Source organism: Canis lupus, chromosome 11, assembly GCF_048164855.1.
Source record: "Canis lupus baileyi chromosome 11, mCanLup2.hap1, whole genome shotgun sequence".
Classification (NCBI taxonomy): Eukaryota; Metazoa; Chordata; class Mammalia; order Carnivora; family Canidae; genus Canis; species Canis lupus.
The window spans coordinates 15816751-15835152 of NC_132848.1; the positions used below are offsets into that span (position 1 = coordinate 15816751).

General features: G+C 49.6%; 1 protein-coding gene and 1 long non-coding RNA gene across 2 annotated transcripts in view; one reads left to right on the forward strand and one right to left on the reverse strand.

Moving 5' to 3' along the window:
• The window catches only part of LOC140642557 (uncharacterized), a 117889-nt gene extending 114864 nt beyond the window's left edge, over positions 1 to 3025 (reverse strand). Inside the window, exon 1 of the long non-coding RNA XR_012039001.1 lies at positions 2669 to 3025. This is a non-coding gene — a long non-coding RNA (uncharacterized lncRNA). The remainder of the gene's footprint in view (positions 1 to 2668) is intronic.
• TRHDE (thyrotropin releasing hormone degrading enzyme) overlaps positions 2120 to 18402 on the forward strand; it is a 371390-nt gene continuing 355107 nt past the window's right edge. The window contains exons 1-2 of the mRNA XM_072843285.1: positions 2120 to 3033; positions 15814 to 16087. Coding sequence (XP_072699386.1) covers positions 2135 to 3033; positions 15814 to 16087 — 1173 coding nt within the window. The 5' untranslated portion in view covers positions 2120 to 2134. The remainder of the gene's footprint in view (positions 3034 to 15813; positions 16088 to 18402) is intronic.

Genomic DNA, 18402 nt, shown 5'->3' on the forward strand with positions numbered 1-18402 from the left:
GAGTGCAAAACTGATCCATCACGGGATATATCCTTTCCCTGTTCCCGTGAAGTCCCCAGGGATGGGGCGCAGATCCCCGCTGTTCTCAGTCTCCAGTCCTGGGTCCTGGGTGTCACACTGTAGTCATTATATTTTACTCATTCCCCCCAATCTAAAAATAGACATTATTCACCGGGGGAAGCAGTTTAAAATAAAAACAAAAAACAACTGTAGCCTTTACGTGGGGGAGATTCTGATGTTCCCGGCGAGCCATTGCAGCCCTGCGCACGCGGACCCGCGGGTGATGGACGCGGCCGGGCTTTGGTGACCCGGCTTCGCGCGCAGGCGGTCCCCGGGGTCCCCCGGGCTGGGCGGGCATCCGACGCGGCCGCTCCCTGGGTTCCGGGGCTCCCTCCCGGGGCGCGGGGAGGCTGGCGAGTCGGGGACCACGGGGAGCCCGGCGGCCGGGGGTGAGCGCGGGGTCCAGGGATGCCCCCGAACCCCCCCACCCCGCCACCCGCGCTCTCTGGGGGGGGCTTCCTCGGGAGGGGATGCTCGCGGGGGGGATGCTTGTTGGGGGGATGCTCCGGGGGGGGAATGCTCGCGGGGGGGATGCTCCCGGGGTAGGGATGCTCGCGCGGGGGGTGCTCCCGGGCGAGGGATGCTCGCGGGGGGGATTCTCTGGGGGGGATGCTCGCGGGGAGGATGCAGTTGGAGCAGCCTGGGCGGCCGTACCCGGAAGCTGGGGAGTCGGGGACCGCGCGGAGCCTGGCGGCCAGGGGTGCGCGCTGGGCCCGGGGACGCCCCCCGACCCCCTGACCCCTTGACCCGCGCTCCCCGGGAGGAGGCTTCCTCGCGGGGGGGATCCTCCCGGGGGGAGGGATGCTCGCGGGGGGGCGGGGGGATGCTCGCGACTCTGGGTGCAGTCGGAGCAGCCTGGGCGGCCGGGACCCGGAGGCTGGGGAGTGGGGGACAGTGCGGCGCCCCGGCGCGGCCGGGGGTGCGCGCGGGGCCCAGGGACACCCCCGACCCCCTGACCCGCGCTCCCCGGGGGGGCCTTCCTCGGGGGAGGTGGTCCCCGGGGGAGGGGGATGCTCGCAGGCTCTGGATGTAGTCAGTCCGAGCAGCCTGGGCGGCCGGGACCCGGAGGCTGGGGAGTCGGGGACCGCGCGGAGTCCGGCGGCCGGGGGTGAGCGCGGGGCCCGGGGACGCCCCCCGACCCCCCGACCCGCGCTCCCGGGGGGGCTCCCTGGAGGCGGGTCCCGGGGGAGGGATGCTCGCGGCCCTGGATGCAGGGACCCGGAGGCTGGGGAGTCGGAGACCGCGCGGAGCCCGGCGGCCGGGGGTGAGCGCGCGGGGCCCAGGGACACCCCCGACCCCCGACCTGCGGTCCGGGGGGGGGGGCGGGTCCCCGGGGAGGGACGCTCGCGGCCCTGGGCGGCCGGGACCCGGAGGCTGTGCGCACACACGCGGGCACACCGGCGCGCGCACATGCACACGCGCTCGCACACCCGCGCCCGGGCCTCCCCACGGGGACCGCGAGCCGAGGCGGGGCAGCGGCCGCCTGACGGGGACGGCCCGGCCGGGCCCCGGGCGCTCACCTGCCTCCTCCGGAGCTCGGGGCCGCGGTGCGCCCTCCCCGCCGCCGCCTGGAGCGCCCGGGGAGCGGGTGCGGGCGGCGGCTGCGGCGCGCACAGCCCGGGCGGCGGGTGCATGGCCGGGGCGTCCCCCCGCCCCCGTCCCCCGTCCCCCTCCTCCCGCCGCCGCCGCCGCCGCCGCCGCCGCTCCTGCTCCGCCCGGAGGACCGAGCGCCGCGGCGGGCGCGGGGAGCGGGAGCGGAAGCCCTAAGTTCCCGGCGCGGCTCCCCGCCCCCGGCCGCCCAGGCCCCGCCGGAAGGCGCCCGCGGGAAGCCGCTGGGGAGGCGCGCGCGGGGGCCGGCGAGCCCGGGGGGCGGGGGCCGCGCGAGTAGCGCTCCCCAACTTGGGCGCGTCCGGGGCGCGCGGGGGGCGCGCGGGGGGCGCCCGAGGGGAGCCGGCGCGGCGTCGCGGCCCCCGGCCCGCCTGCGCTCTCGGATGCCGGCCCGGGCGGCTCGGCCGCGGGGGGTGCCGGGGGGGGCGGGGGCGGAGGAGGAGGAGGAGGAGGAGGAGGCTGTGTGATGGCCCTGGACGGCGCGCGGGGGGCGCGAGACGAGGAGAGCAGAGAGAAGAAGAAGAAAAAGAAGAGGAGGAAGAAGGAGGAGGAGGAGGAAGGGGAGGAGGAGGAGGAGGGGGCCGAGGCCGGCGGCTCGCCGTCCGCGGCCACCATGGGGGACGGGGACGCGGGCGGCCGGGGGCTGGCGGGGGCGCGGCCCCGGGGCACGGAGCGCCCCTCGGCGGTGCACGGGCGGCTGGTGCTGGCCTTCGCCGTGTGCATCGTGGCGCTGCTGGCGGTCACCGCGCTCGCCGTGCTGCTCAGCCTGCGCTTCGACGGGTGCGGGCCGGGCGCCCCCGGCGGCGCCCCCGGCCTCCCTGCGCGCGGCGGCAACGCCAGCCTCCCGGGGCCCGCGCGGCGCGACCCGCAGGCGGGCGGGGAGGCCAGCACCCCCGGGGCCCCGGCCGCGCGGCCGCCGTCGGACGCGGAGCGGGAGCGGGAGCGGGAGCGGGAGCGGGGGCCCGAGCGCGAGCCCGAGCGCGAGCACCCCTGGACGCACCTGCGCCTGCCGGGCCACCTCAAGCCGCTGCACTACAACCTGATGCTCACCGCCTTCATGGACAACTTCACCTTCTCCGGGGAGGTCAACGTGGAGATCGCGTGCACCAACCGCACCCGCTACGTCGTGCTGCACGCCTCCCGCGTGGCCGTGGACAAGGTGCAGCTGGCCGAGGACCGCGCGGCCGGGGCCGTGCCCGTGGCCGGCTTCTTCCTCTACCCGCAGACCCAGGTCCTGGTGGTGGTGCTCAACCGCAGCCTGGACGCGCACCGCAACTACAACCTGAAGGTCGTCTACAGCGCGCTCATCGAGAACGAGCTGCTGGGCTTCTTCCGCAGCTCCTACGTGCTCCACGGGGAGAGGAGGTAGGACGGAGGCGGCGCCCCGGGCCGCCCCACCCAGCCCGGCTGCTCGGACGCGCGCACGCCCGCCCCGGGGACCCCGCGGACCCCCGGTCCTCCGGGAGATGGGGGGGGCAGGACGCGAAGGTGGGGGCTGGGGCGGTCACCTCCCCCCACGGCCCGACACAGCCCCGCAGCCCCAGGGCGCGCAGCGGTGCTTCGAGGGTGCAGGTGTGCGATGGGAGCCATGCATGCCCCCGGGGCCTCAGAAGCCTGCCAGGAGGCCGTCGAGGGAAGCTACGGGAGGGCCCGAGGCTGGGGGTGCAGCCCAGCCAGGTAGGGTGTCGGTGCAGGGCGGCCAGGCAGGTAGGGTGTCGGTACAGGGAGACCAGGCAGGTAGGGTGTCTGTGCAGGGTGATTAGGCAGGTAGGGTGGCTGTGCAGGGCAACCAGGCAAGTAGGGTGTCTGTGCAGGGCAACCAGCCAGGTAGGGTGTCCATGCAGGGCGACCAGCCAGGTAGGGTGTCTGTGCATGGCAACTAACCAGGTAAGGTGTCCGTGCAGGGAGACCAGCCAGGTAAGGTGTTAGTGCAGGGCAACCAGCCAGGTAGGGTGTCGGTGCAGGGAGACCAGCCAGGTAGGGTGTCTGTGCAGGGAGACTAGGCAGGTAGGGTGGCTGTGCAGGGCGACCAGCCAGGTAAGGTGCCAGTGCAGGGCAACCAGACAAGTAGGGTGTCTGTGCAGGGCAACCAGCCAGGTAGGGTGTCTGTGCAGGGCGACTAGCCAAGTAGGGTGTCCATGCACGGCAACCAGCCAGGTACGGTGTCCGTGCAGGGAGACCAGCCAGGCAGGGTGTCAGTGCAGGGCGACCAGGCAGGTAGGGTGTCCATGCAGGGCGACCAGCCAGGCAAGGTGTCCGTGCAGGGCGACCAGGCAGGTGTCTGTGCAGGGCGACCAGCCAGGCAGGGTGTCCGTGCACGGGATGTCCTGCACTGTGCTGGTGGCCAGCGACCAGCTGACAGTGAGCTTTGGCTGCCTGAAGTTTCCCCAGACTGGAAGTTGAGATTGGGAGCAGGGAGCGCAGGTCCAGGGAACAGACCCAGGGGGAGGGCGACAGGGGCCCCCGGGGGACCCAGGACCAGGGAGGAATGTCGTTGCAGGGGCTGCTAACACTCTCCACGCAGAGTGACTCTGGCTTTTTGTTGATGTTGTTGTTGTTGTAGTTGTTGAGTTACTGCCCCTGGGAACAACTCCGGGGTTGGAAAGGGGGAAAGCTAGCCTTCAGCATCCGGAGCCTCGTTAGCGAGGCCCTCGGATGCTTCTGTAGATTTGGGGGTATTTTATGCTGTTTTACTGAGAGGCTTGTGGGGCTTTTCGCCGCTTGTTTAGAGCGCAGGTTTCAGAGCCCAGCAGAAGCGGGTTCGAATCCCAGATGCAGCGCCAGCCGGGCAGCGGCTGGGAGGGGCTGATGAGGCTGTTGGGGGCCCGGAGGGGGCCGCCTCTAGCGCTTGGCTGGCAAAACGTATTGACTCAGTCCCCAGAGAGCCTTGCGTGGAAGGGGCTCCCGACACCTCCTGTCTTACAGGTAGGGAAACGGAGGCACAGAGAAGCCAAGTAGTTGCTCACATAGGGAGCCCACAAAGCAGGGATTTAGATCCACCCAGCTCGGCTTCGGAGCCCATGCTTTTAGTTTTGACTTGGTGACAGTAATAGTAGTGGCATCCTCACAGGGTTGTCGTGGGTGTCCACGGGCGCTGACCTGCCCTGGAAGTGCTTCCTGCTAGCTGTTAGGGGTGCCCCGGGTGGTCGCCTCTGGAGCACAGTGCTGAATGAATAAGCAGGGGACTCTTCCCTTTGCCCTCACCCATTGCATTTAAAATAACTTGGATTAATGCAACAGCTATAGGGCCAGCAAACAACCGAAAGGGACTTAAAAAAGAAATCCACGACCTTAGAGGTAGAGGCAGGTGGGAGGTTAGCGATGATGCCCCTGGGAGAGCCTCTCTTGTTCTCAAATGATTTTCACAACAGCAGAGCCCCAGGCTTCTAAGGGGGTGCCCCCCACCACCCGCCCCGTGCCTGCCATCCGCAGGCTTATCAGCGGAGACGTGGGTCTCCGACTTTGGTTTTCCGATGCACCAGGGCTCATGGTGTCTGGAAACTTCCAGAAGTTGTTCCTGTACGGGAGGCTGGGCCATTTCAGCGAGGTGCGGAGACCTCGGTTCTAGGCTTTAGAGAGAGCCGTGCAGCAGCTCAGCTGCGTCCCCGGCGCTTCCCTGGCTGTGTGACGCCGGCCAAAGCCTGCTAGGAGTGAGCGTGTGAATTATGCACTTTCAAACTCCTGCGATCAGACGTGGACGATTGAAACCCTCTGCCACCGCTTCTTCCAATGTGTCCTAAACAATACAGAATAAATATATATATATTTAAGACCCACGGTCTTATCAGATATGGGGGAAAAGGCAGAGAAGGCAAATTTGCATGTTGTGTTGGGAAACAAGCTTATGTGAAAATGTCAATAGTGGGAGTTTGCATATCACTGACAAATCTTGCTCTGGCGAAATGAGTGCTTCCAACAAATCCTATTTTTCTTTTTTTTTGAGGCATGCCAAAATATATTTGTTGGAACTGAGTTTGTTTTGGTCAGTGTGTTCGAATTAACAGGACTCTTAAAAAGACCAGATGTTTCTGCTTGACCCGTAACTGATTTCTTGTAGCCCTAGTGCATGTTTGTGTCCAAACTCTCCTTTAGTTTTCTCCCAAAGATGTAAATGACTTGGTTATAAGTTTAACCTGGGGCACATGTGGCTGCACTCTGCATCTCAATAGAAAATCAGCATTCAGTACTTCTGGAAATATCAGCACGGTTTTGTTTCTAAACAGCATCTTAGAGAAAGTCCTTGTTTCTCTTTAGTTTTTTTTTTTTTTGTTGTTGTTGTTTTGTTTTTGTTTTTGTTTTTTTCCCCTTCGAAACTAGAGCGAATATGATAATTTCTCGAGTGTTTCTAACTGGAGTTGAAATGGCCAAGGAAATCTCTGTTCACAATTATGTAAACGTGGACATGTATTCATTTGTTTATTTTTATTCTTTTAAAAAAGATTCTACTTACTTATTTGAGAGAGAGAGGTAGAGGGAGAGAGAGAGAGAGAGCACAAGTAGGGGGGAGAGGGAGAAGGTTCCTCGCTGAGCAGTGGGGCCAATTTCTGGGATCCTGACCTAAGCTGAGGGCAGACACTTAACCCACTGAGCCACCCAGGTGCCCCTAAATCTTTTTTTTTAAAGATTTATTTATTTATTCATGATAGACATAGAGAGAGAGAGAGAGGCAGAGACACAGGCAGAGGCAGAAGCAGGCTCCACGCCGGGAGCCCGACGCGAGACTCGATCCCGGGACCCCAGGATCAGCCCTGGGCTGAAGGGAGGCTCCAAACCGCTGAGCCACCCAGGGATCCCCATCCTTTTTTTTTTTTTTTTTTTTAACTGTTGTCGTTACTATGGCTACTTGGATAATTTTTTTTTTTTTTTTTTTTTTTTTTTAACATACCAATGTCAGGAGCTCAGTCAGGTTTGGACTTTGGTGATGATTTCTTCCCCAAAATGCACTGTAAATTTGATACTTTAAAACGCACTTTCCAAGAGGACGAGGATGTAAATCCCCAACTTTCATCGGATTAATGAGTAAATATCTTGGTGTTTAGTGAGTTGTAATTTTTGCCAAGCTAATCATCGGATAGCTTTTGTCATAGACACACATATTCCTTCCGCCAGGGGGGCGTCAGGGGGAGCAACTGGAAACACTTACAAGAGCAGCACCGATCCGGTCCACCTTACTCAGGCTGTGTGGAGACAGCTGGTTAACACCCAGTCAGTCTGATTCTTTGGTTTACTCCCCGGAGGTGTGAGAAAGAACTTGGGTGAGGGGTGCCTGGCTGGCTCAGCGGTTGAGCATCTGCCTCTGGCTCGGGGCGTGATCCCGTAGCCGCAGGATCGAGTCCCCCATCGGGCTCCCTGCATGGAGCCTGCTTCCCCCTCTGCCTGTGTCTCTGCCTGTCTCTGTGTGTCTCTCATGAATAAATAAATAAAATCTTAAAAAAAAAAAAAGAACTTGGGTGGACGCAGGAAAATCAGATTTCACTGTTGCTATGAACTGTGAGCCCCGGAAGATGTAAGAGCCCCCCCCTAGGCATGGGATGAGGCCTGGTTTTGTCCTCCAGGGAACCTTTCCTGCTCCCGTCCTGCACTGGAGGAAGGGGGAGGACAGGCTCGCCCTCCGAGCCCAAGGCTCCTCTCCCTGCAGTGGCTCCCAGGAAATTCACCACTTGTTGAATATTGCAAATAAGTAAATTCTCTTGCGTGTGAGGTGATCACACCCCACAGTGAATCAGCTCCGTCATTTCCCCCTCAGGTTGGTGCATAGCAGACAGACGATAAGGGTGTGTATTTATGCCATAGTACCCTAAAGTAGCCCATACTTGCTTAGGATTAGGTGTATGTTCATCTACCTGAAGTAATTGCTACTTTCGGGGAGCCAGATGGCAAGCATACCCATGTTCAAAGTAGGGTGCCTTAATTTAGAACCAGATGGTTGGATTGAAAGAGGAAATTTACTCAAAGTAAATGAATATTTATATTTTATCCACTTTCAAAAGGGAGACTGTTTTTTGTTGCTTTTTGCTTTTTTTTGGACAAACTTTGATTGGGTCCATAACATGCCACAGTCACAGAAGAGGAGATGGAAATGGGTGGGCTTTTTCTATAAAGGATTATTGAAAGAGAGACCGTGATCTCCTAGTAAAATGGGAAAATAACATTGTGGCTCTCCAAGAGAATTGCAAAGAACTCTTTTGCAAAAAAAAAAAAAAAAGAAAAAAAAAAGAAAAAAAAAAACCTTGTGGAGAGAAGAGAGGATTTTCTGGATCTGCGTTTGATCTTCTATGGTATTAGTGTATATGGCTTGATGCCTTGTACCTTTCTGGTCTGAATTAATAATCATGATATTTAAAAAAAGCTAGAAAACCACCACATTGCTGGTATACGGGAAGCAGCCTCATTTGCCGCATTCACGCTGGTGAGGCAGTATCTTCACACGACCAAGTTAGAGTTCATGTCTTTTTGCTCCTCTATGGAAGCCTCTGAACCGAAAAATTTGCAAGAACCATTTATTTCTATGAAAACTTCTTCTTCTTCTTTTTTAAAATTTTATTTAAAATAAAATTTTTATTTTTATATATTTTTTAATTTTATTTTTAATTTTATTTTTTTAGGATTCCTTAGTGGACTTAGCTCATTGTTTTCCCGACAGGCACACATGACCATGTGGCCCAGACTGAGTCCATCCAGTGCTGGATTTGGGTCCCAATTCAGAATGCTACCAGGAACCCACATCTAGAAAATAGTCTTAAAAAAGCCTTGATTAGTTAATAATGGGTGATGACTCATTGAGGTAGGAAAATCCAGACCATGGGTGTTTGGTCTTGCCATGTTTTCCGTGGTGCCATCTGATTCGATGACCTGGGACGGTGATACACTCTATATTCCTCTCAAAGACTTGGATTAGTTTGCCGGTGGTTTTCTTTGTACAAAGTAGGCGGGCCGGCTCCAAATCTCTTTCAGACAAAGGTGGACCTTGTGCCTTGTTTGGTCTGCAAAGCATGTTTATCTCCTCAAACCAGTTCTCACCATTGGGTATGGGGACGGGCTTGAGGGTGATGGTTTAGGTTGGCTGAGGATGGGGACATTTGTCCTTGTGATGGCAAGAATAAGACTCCCTTCTTTGCGCACAGCCTCCAGGAATGATATTAAAGGGGCAAGGAAGGAAGGATTGATGTTTAGGGCATTTTTCATGGTGGGTAAGGCTGTTCCCCTTGCCCCCATCCTTCTCCCTCCAGCCGGCGGTGACCATCATCATCGTCAAAATCGTCCACGTCATTTTGGTTATCCCCGTGTCCTTTAACGCGCTTTCAGATTCGCAGCGGTGGCCGGGTCCCCTCCCCCCCAAGTTTCTCAAAGTCCCGTGTCGCCCTGCTTGTTGCTGCTGGAGGCCGGATGCTCTCTCCGCAGCCAGGGCCTCCCCACTTGCCACGTGGAACTCTGGCGAATGTAAGAGGAAACATGCTGCCCGCTCTCGGTTTCCTGGCCGATCCTGAGGGACCCCACGCGGCCAGAGGGTCTGATGGTGTCGGGAAGAAGGTGGGCAGGGTGAGGCCCCCCCGCCCACCGCCCTGGCTCAGCTGTCCTGCCTCCCCCATTTCTGAATAAATGAGTGGCTGCGTGGCTCAGGGAGCTCCAGCTCTGGTTTTCCAGGGATAGGGTGAGCGGCTTCCTCCCACCCCACCCCTGTGTTCACTCGCGGGGGAACGTTTTAATGTAATTATTCACATCTTTCCTTATGACTATACAGCTGGAAAAAAAAAGAAAAAAAGACTCCGGGGATGGGTAGACAAAGAATGGAGTTCAAAGGTGACCCCTCTTGGTCACTTTTGTTACCTTGTAAGAATAGGGCCCAGCCACTTGGGTTGTGCTGTTAGATGGAAAAGCAGGTGCGTGCGTAGGGTATTCCGGGACGCAGGATCCAGCTGCCGGGCCCAGGTCCTGCCTCTGCCCCTTGACCCTGGCCAGATTTCCTGGCTGTTCTGTGCCTGGTACCCTCACCTGGAAAATGGGGATAATGAAACCCTGTGTCATAGGGTCATGGTGAGGATCACGAGTTAGGTGGTAAAGCCCTTAGAGCCTCATGTGCCCGTCGGTGAACTCGCTTGGGGGCATCAATATCATTATATGACTCAGAGGCAGGGTGTCCACTGGTTGTGTTGGGGCCAGGTCCCGTAGGGCCAGGATTCCCGCCCCGGGTGCTCTGCTTGCCAGCCAGCTGGTGGGTGGTGGTGGCTGTGGACGTCCCTTCTGGTGCTCTTGGTTCTGCCCCATGAGCCCAGTACAGACGGGGGAGGGGAAGCAGGGCCTTGGCACCTGAGGAGGAGGGTGCAGCAGCGGCGAGGACACCTGCGCGGGGGGCGGGGGGCCGGTGAGGCCAGCAGGTGCACAGCTCTCCTCATCACACTTCTCTTGGCCGGGGTGAGGATAGCAGAGACCGGGGCCTTCTGTCCCCTGGAGGCCAGCGCAGCAAGTGCCAAGAGGAGGGCACCCTAGTCATCAGCTGCTGTTCCAAGACTTCCCCGGAGTCCTGACGGCGGCCGTACTTTATGATGCTTACTTGGGATGCTCTGCCTCCTCCTGATACTCAACAAATGAACCTCAGACACTAGTTTATTTATTTTTACGAGAACCCAATATCACGGCCTGCAAAGGTAATCGTGGCGCCTTCCTGATACTCTTCATCAATGGTGGTCAAGCACTCAGGACTCAATTTTGATAAGAGTATTTAGTACACAAGGAGGGAAACAATTATGAATATTGTGCTCTGTTTTTATAACACGATTATTCACATATGCACCACTTCCTACATACATATTGCTGGCATTATTGCATTATGTTTTTAGTCTACTAGAATGGTTATTTAAAAAAAATAGATTACACGCTTGCGTGTAGCACTGAATATTCAGCAGGAGCACTTTTCTTCTGAAATGGCAGAGGTTTAATGACTCATTGAAGTACATAAAAACACACAGTCTAAACAACGGCCCGTTTGGGCTTAAAACGTTTTGAGTAATAGTTTGCATTTTGATCAACAGCCTTAACTTTAAACGGGACACGTGTAACTTCCATGACCTTGCACCTGCGTCCATCTCCTGCAAACAGTTGAATAGTAACTAGATGTTTCGATTGGGACTTTTCTTTAGATTTGGGGAGTTTTTATCAACAGTCTGAACCTATTGCAACACCAGGCAAATCACAGTAGCAACAGAGGGAAGTCCAGAGGCCCTTGGTCACCGCTGTGTGTGTGGCATGCATACATGTGGCCCAAATGGAAACCTCTGGAGTAGGGCGTGCCTTTTGTGAGGTTCTCTGGGTTTGGGTGGGCTCCACCGTGAAAAGGCGTGAATCAATCTGAATGCTAACAGGGTCATGCAAATGTTGTTGTTGCTTTTTTTTTTTTCTCTGCCTATTTTAACTTTATGAAAAGGCAAACTGAAAATAATGGAACAGAAATTGTTTTGCATCACATACAGTAATTTGTTGGCAATATCAACCGACGTTAATGCATTACTTCTGCTGGATCTTATCATAATGACTTGACACAAGTAGCTTGCCTGGTGAACTTCCGCAGAAATAAGAAGAAATCAATTCTCGGTATCCTTCAGAGGCAACGCAGAGCTGAACGCTCTCCTTCTTAGCTCAACCAAAATGTCAAATGGGCAAGTTGTTAAGAAATAAAGTAATTTATTTTAGATGGAAGAGAATTAAAATACATGTATATTATTTATATTTTTCTAGTTATGCTGGAGTGACATTCTCGGAATGGCACTTGTAGGATGTCACTTTTGGAAGTGGCATTTTTTTTTTATGGTAATGGGGAGATTCATTAAAAGATTAAAATGATTTTGTTTGAAAAAAGCAGGAGAAAAACAGAAAACGAAATACTTGTCCCTATTACCTTCTGCCTCCTGCTGTTTTATATTTACTTCTCCCTGCATTTACATGTGTATGTCGTATCCATACCGTATAGTAAAATGTTTTCTATTTTTAATTGATTTTTTTTTTTTTTTTGGTATTTCTTCTATCTGGTGTCTTGCTACCACCTGCAACTCACTGCGGCCTTACTTAAAACCCAAATTCAATATTTTCCATTCCAAGTCACCTTGTTTAGGGGCCTCTTTGATGGTTTTAATGACAGTCAACAGAAAAGAAGTCTCTCTTCCACCAATTGGAGGCAATCTTAACATACATAAAACCAAGACAGAATTGTATCTTGGAAATGCAAGGGACGCTGTAGCCTGTTGGGGGAACAGAGCCTCGACCTCGGTCTCTTTATGAGATAGGGGAGTATCGAGGGTGAGAGAGATGTTAGGGATGGGCCCCCAGTGCTGAGACCTGACCCAGCCAGCATGCAGGAGAACAGACTTCATACCAACTGAATAAGCGAGTTAATTTTTTCTTTAAAGGGTTGTTTCTCTTAGGCTTCTTCCTCCATGAAGCCTCTTGAGCTCCAGAGGCAGGTGCTTCTCAACTGGGTGAATTGCCCCCCCACCCTCCTCCCCACCCAGGGTTGCAAAGCCAGGCTGGGGAGGGCTACCGGCACCTAGTGGAAGGGCCCCCGGGGATGCTGCTGAGCACCCTGCCGTGCACAGGCAGCCCCCAACAAAGAACAGTTGTCCAACCTAAAATGTCAGTGGTCCCGAGACTGAGAAGCCTCTTTTTGGGAGGTGGTAGTTTCTTCCTACATCTTCCTCTTTGGCCACGGCTTTTTGTATAATACCTGTTTAGATATTTATTTAATTCCTTTTATTAAGAGTATAAACTCCTCGAGGGAAGGAAGCATATATATTTATCTTTTTCTCCTCAGCATCGAACACTCAAGGACGATGATTAAGAGAAACATGTTATTACAAGAGCTTGTGGTAAAAAGCTGTTTAGCGGTAGCGTAATTTAATATTTGAAAAATCTCATCAAATTCAGGGAATATTTTATTTCTCAATTTTGTTCAGTTATAGGATCTTGGGCTTGGAAAAGACCTAAAAAGTAATCTAGTCCGACCGCTCTTCTTTACCAAGGGACTTCTTTTGATTTCCTAAATACCGAATTGAAATTCAATTGCAATCGTCCTCAGTTGCCAGACTGTGAAATTGGTATTTTCTCATTTAGACATTATCAGAATATATGGTGGCCCTCTGTGCATAGATATATACTGTGTGTGTGAATTCATTAGGAATATTAATTGCAGAAAAAGACACTAGATGGTCTTTATATTCCCTTCAACCCTGAGAATCAGTGACTTAAATTGGTAGCTTTACCAACATATTTACTTACTATGTAAGGCAAAAAGAGACTGAACAGCATGACTCTTCTATATAAATATTTGGTTTATTAATTTCTCATTAACCCAGAGGTAATCTTCTACATCTAATAAATTCCCACCCATTAATTACTGAATGCCAAAGACACCTTTGATTTTTACTTAGTGACTCATACATTCTAATTGCAACCCTTCTGTTGAACTCTTACAGAACTTTCCCCACAATAGGATGAGTTGTCTACTTTATGACCTTAAGGACAAAAGTGGTTATATGTTAAAAAAAAAAATCCTACCATGTACCTAATACAGTGAAAAACTCACACACAGCAGATGACATCTGTTCTGTGGTGGAGCTGGAGTTCTGATAACATGAAAGTTAAAAAGGAACACTTTTTCCCCCATCTGTGGAATCCTGTGGGTAACTTTTAAACAGCTCAGGAAAGAAATATCAAGCTCAGTGGGCATTTCTATTAATAAGATGGAAAGATGAGATTCAAAAACATTATGAAAGACAGAAGCAAATGAAGAGAAAATTGTAAGTGGGTTCATTTTAGCTAAAAAGCACTGATATTTGATTAAACAAAACTATATGACTCTCAATAGAAAACCATAAGGGAAAATATTACCATGGTCCTGGCACGTTTGGAAAAAAAGAACCTTTTATTACCAATAGTCAAACTAAAATGTTGTTTATAAATTATGGCTAAAGGTTATTTTACTGTTCTTGAAATATAACTACTTTTTACTCAGATGCAGAAAATGTGACTTCCAGATTCAGCTTTGCACTAATTGCTGGTGTCACTTTGGACAAATCACTTAACCCTACTGGAACCATTTTTCATCTTAGAAGTTTATGAGAGCCGGACAATTTGTTTCTAAGATTGCTTCCAACTTTAGCCTCATATTTGTCTGAAGATTTGTAGTTAAAACTTCTTTCCCATATATTATGTCATTTTATCATCTCCACAGCTTTGGAAGGAAGGGCTAGGACGCATTATTATTTTCCTTCTACTAATGGAAAAATAGGCTCAGGCAGTTACCCAAGCCTGGTATGTAGCAACCCACTACCATTTCTAAGATAATTTGCCCCAAATCCTCTTTCTGAGAGTTAAGTATATAATTCATCTTTAGAATGTCTTATTTTTTCTCTATTTCAAAATTAACTTTTAAAAAAGCAGACTCTCAACGATAAATGTAGGCTTCATAGTGTTAAAAAGGTATAAACATTTACATCTGATGGTTTGAGCCAGGGATAGCCAATAAGATTCAATGCACATGTCAACTCCTATTGATTGGTGGTAGCTGCCTGAAGTGCTATGCTGAGAATAATTTTGAGACCGGGTTTGGGCTCAGTGGGAAAGTGTGCCACGTTAGATTAACCGTGAGCACCGTGGATGATGGAGAGGGGAGTGGTGGCAGGACTACTTATGGGGGAAAGAGCCTTTTAAAGAAAGGACTTCAGCACTCAGTAATGTTTTCTGAGGGGTCTGGTGTTGACTTGCCTTATATCGAGTTTTGTGACTAGTGTTATCAGAAAAGTTTAATTGATCTGTGTCACGAATGTTATCATAAATCATGGCTTCTTTTGCAAGGTAGGACAGTGTCCTTAAAGTACCTAGTTTGAGTATTCTCATTCGTAACCCTAACCATGAAAGAATATAGAGGTTGCGTCTTATTAGAGTTTTAATGAGATGCAACTTTGCAGTTTGATCTGAAAACCTGAGGGCACTGGATATAGCTTATATAGGTATGTACACATATATGCACATTGACATGCTTATTATATGGATATTTATTTTATGAATTTGCATGTATTATATTAACAGAATACCGAATTTATAATTTATGTAATAAATATATATTAGGAGTCGTAAAAACCAAGAGTCTCTGGATTCTTCAATATAAACATGTGTTAAATCATTCCAAGAAATGGGACGCCTGGGTGGCTCAGTGGTTGGGCACCTGCCTTTGGCTCAAGGGGTGATCCTGGGATCGAGTCCCACGTCGGGGTCCCTGGAGGGAGCCTGCTTCTCCCTCTGCCTGTGTCTCTGCCTCTCTCTCGTGTCTGTGTCTTTCACGAATAAATAAATAAATCTTAAAAAAAAATCATTCCGATAAAGGCTAAAGACCTTGTGAATCAGTGGCTGCCCTTTATTAACTGCCTGATGGTTGCTCTTCATCTTTCGCAGTGATACGTTCTTTATATCCTTTTTCTCCCACTAAGCTTTACAGTACTTTTTAAAAGTTAGGCTTGATTATTTCCTTTCAAGCAACGAACACCCAAGCCTTAGGGAAATATAGTAATCATTCAGGGTGAAACAACTGAGAATGTTGTGAAGCCAGAATTTAGACCAACTTTTGTCAGGTTTCAAAGTCCTTAACAAAATCAGCCCATGTCTAGCTAAAATTTGAGGGCACAGGTGTTTCCCACTGGTGATCTATATTCTGCATGTATTTGATGACGACTTTTGGATTTTAGTTTCCCTGTCGTTACTTGTACACCTTTAGAGGAGAAAGTGGGGAAAGTGGGGGCGTACCAAAAAGGAGAACTATTATTTTCCAGTATTTACCAATAGGATGCCACTGAGTTGTTTCTCGGTAGTGAGTTTTTGTTTGTTTGTTTGTTTGTTTATTTATTTATTTATTTGTATTAAGCACTGGTCTGGGTTTAGAGAATTTCCTTTATTGAGATAGAGACTCCCCTCGAAGAATTTTTATTGTTGGGGATATATATGTATATAAATTATTCTTTCATGCTCTTTATGTACTGAAGTTCGGTTCAAAAAAAGTACTTTGTGATTTGGAAAAATATATTATCAGCAGAAGCATGTAAAATGGTCATAACTTAACTCAAGCCGTAAATGTAATTCAGAATGTCCTTTTCTTTTTTCCAGATTCCTCGGTGTTACGCAGTTTTCACCCACACATGCCAGAAAGGCATTTCCTTGTTTTGACGAGCCAATCTACAAGGCCACTTTCAAAATTAGCATCAAGCATCAAGCAACCTATTTATCTTTATCGAATATGCCAGTGGAAACTTCCGTGTTTGAGGAAGATGGATGGGTTACGGATCACTTTTCACAGACCCCTCTCATGTCTACATATTATTTAGCCTGGGCGATTTGCAACTTCACATACAGAGAAACTACCACCAAGAGTGGGGTTGCAGTAAGTATTTTAAATATGTTTTTAGATAATGTACACACTGTACGGTCATCTGATTTCTGGATTAACCATGAGTTGTTTTTATCTTCTTCTAGTCTTATGTGGCTAAATTCTTTTGCTAACCCTTGGGAAGGGTCAGACTCTTCTGGTCTCAAGACTCTAACAAAACTGTTTTATTCATGCCCAGCCCTCTTGTCCCTTTCGCCACCTCCCCCGCCATCCCAGTCCCTCTTGATCTTCAGAGTATTTTTAAAACACCTGTCGTCTACTTGGCACGTTGCTTTTTGTTTATATGCCTGGGAAAGCTGTTTCTTTTTATTGTGAAATATTTCATGTAAAGAATAATATAATAAACTCCACAAACCTACTAGCCAGCTATAGAGAATCTAAACGTTTTACCGTCTTTGCTCTAGTGTAACTTAGTTTTTGAGAAAGTAATACATAGTGGGTAGAGTCGAAGCCCTCTGTGTACACCCATCTGATCTCATCACCTTGCCTCTTCCTTTAGAGATGACTACTGTTCTGAATTTGATGTTTGCCATTTCTATGCATATTATCATACAATTGTCATGTATGTATATATATATTTCTACAATAGATGTCGTGCTTTAAAATCTCATGTGTTTTATATTATAGATATCATTCTGCACCTTATTTTTATTTCATTTTAGTTTTTGCGTAAAATTATGTTTTTGTGGTTTATCTGAATAGGATGGGTTGAGTGAAACATTTTAATTTTTCTGATTTTGAAAGATTAACGACAATGCTCAATGAACATTTTTGTTCACAAGTTCTTCCGTCCATGTGCTAGAATTTCTAAAGGGTATAACACTTCTCTTAGCCCGTAACACCCAACTGCGTAGAGATGTGTTCTTAGGGGAGCATGATATATAGGAAGCCTGAGAAGTCATGCTCTGCATTCGATTTATAATAAGAATCAATTGAACTGTCTGTGACAACTATCATCTGTGACAGCATGGTGTTCTAAGCATTTTTTGCATGCTGTTGGATTGCACTAGTCAGGCCAGGTCAGGCCATGCTGAGTTAACAACTTCCTCATCATTTCAATGGCTTACACAATAAATACACATCTGTTTTAAGTTTTATGTCACCCTTAAAGCAAAGTATTGATTCCGTTTTTCTAGATGAATAAAGTAAATTGAGGTTTAAAGAGATTAGGTAACTTACCCAAAGTCAAAAAGTAAACAAACGGTAGAGCTGCAAGACAAACTTTTGTTGGTGTGATCCCAAATTTTGGGCTTTCTCTCCCCATGTACCCTGGGAACTCTGTTTCATCATTTTAGCTGTATGTCTGTAGAAGAATTCAAGTAATAATTCTCCCCATCCAGTGGCCATCATATTTAGTGTTGCTCGAATGTAAAAAGGAATTAATAGAAATCTATATTCTTGTTCTGTAGGAAGTTCATAGGTCTATAACAACCTAAATTTTGAAAAATAGTTCTAGATAAGTAAATTTTTCTCAGTGTTACTTTCGATTTAAATCACTGCAGGACCTATTTAAAAAAATAAAATATGCTTGCATAAAAAATTAATGCCACTATTGAAGAACTGTGTACAGTGAATTAATCTACATAATCATTAAAATTAGGTCCTTATTGCTGGCTGTAGAGGGCCAGAAAACATTTTACTCTTCTCAACTTATTTGATATGTTGAATTCCTCTGATGTTTGTTGATGTCTCCTATGGAAACTTCAAGTTTATTGAACTTTAACACTTCAATACATGTTTGGCCACACACAGAAAAGGAACACCAAGACATCTCATTTACTTTGACGTCTTCAAAAGTTGATGACTGGCTTGCTGTGCATCAACTTGTAGCATAGGGCACACTGGTACTGTTTTTGTTTGTTTGTTTGTTTTGTTTTTTAGTAGGTTTTCTTTAAAGCATCTTTAAAGTGTTCTCAGCCCTATACAATTAAGCTTGTTGCTAAGTGACCCATATTTAAAACCAGACATGCTCTAATTATTTAGATGTGACTTTTATTAGAGTTAAGAATCCAAGTAATTAGTAAACATTTTAAAAATCCTACTTAATAATTTTTATGTAGAAAAGATAAGACATGCTACCAGAGAACATCGAAAGGTCAACTGAAATAAAATCTTGGGTTTTATAATCTAAAAATACTAAGGATAATAAAAAGGAAAACAAAATTGCCACTGGGAGCCCTTATTTATCAACTGCGGAAACACAGTTTAAAGCTGGTTCTTTTTCTCAGTCACCCCTTGGATATCCAATCTATTTTATTTTCATTGCCTTTTCTCTTTATTACTGGTGAGGAGCACATAGGAATCACATT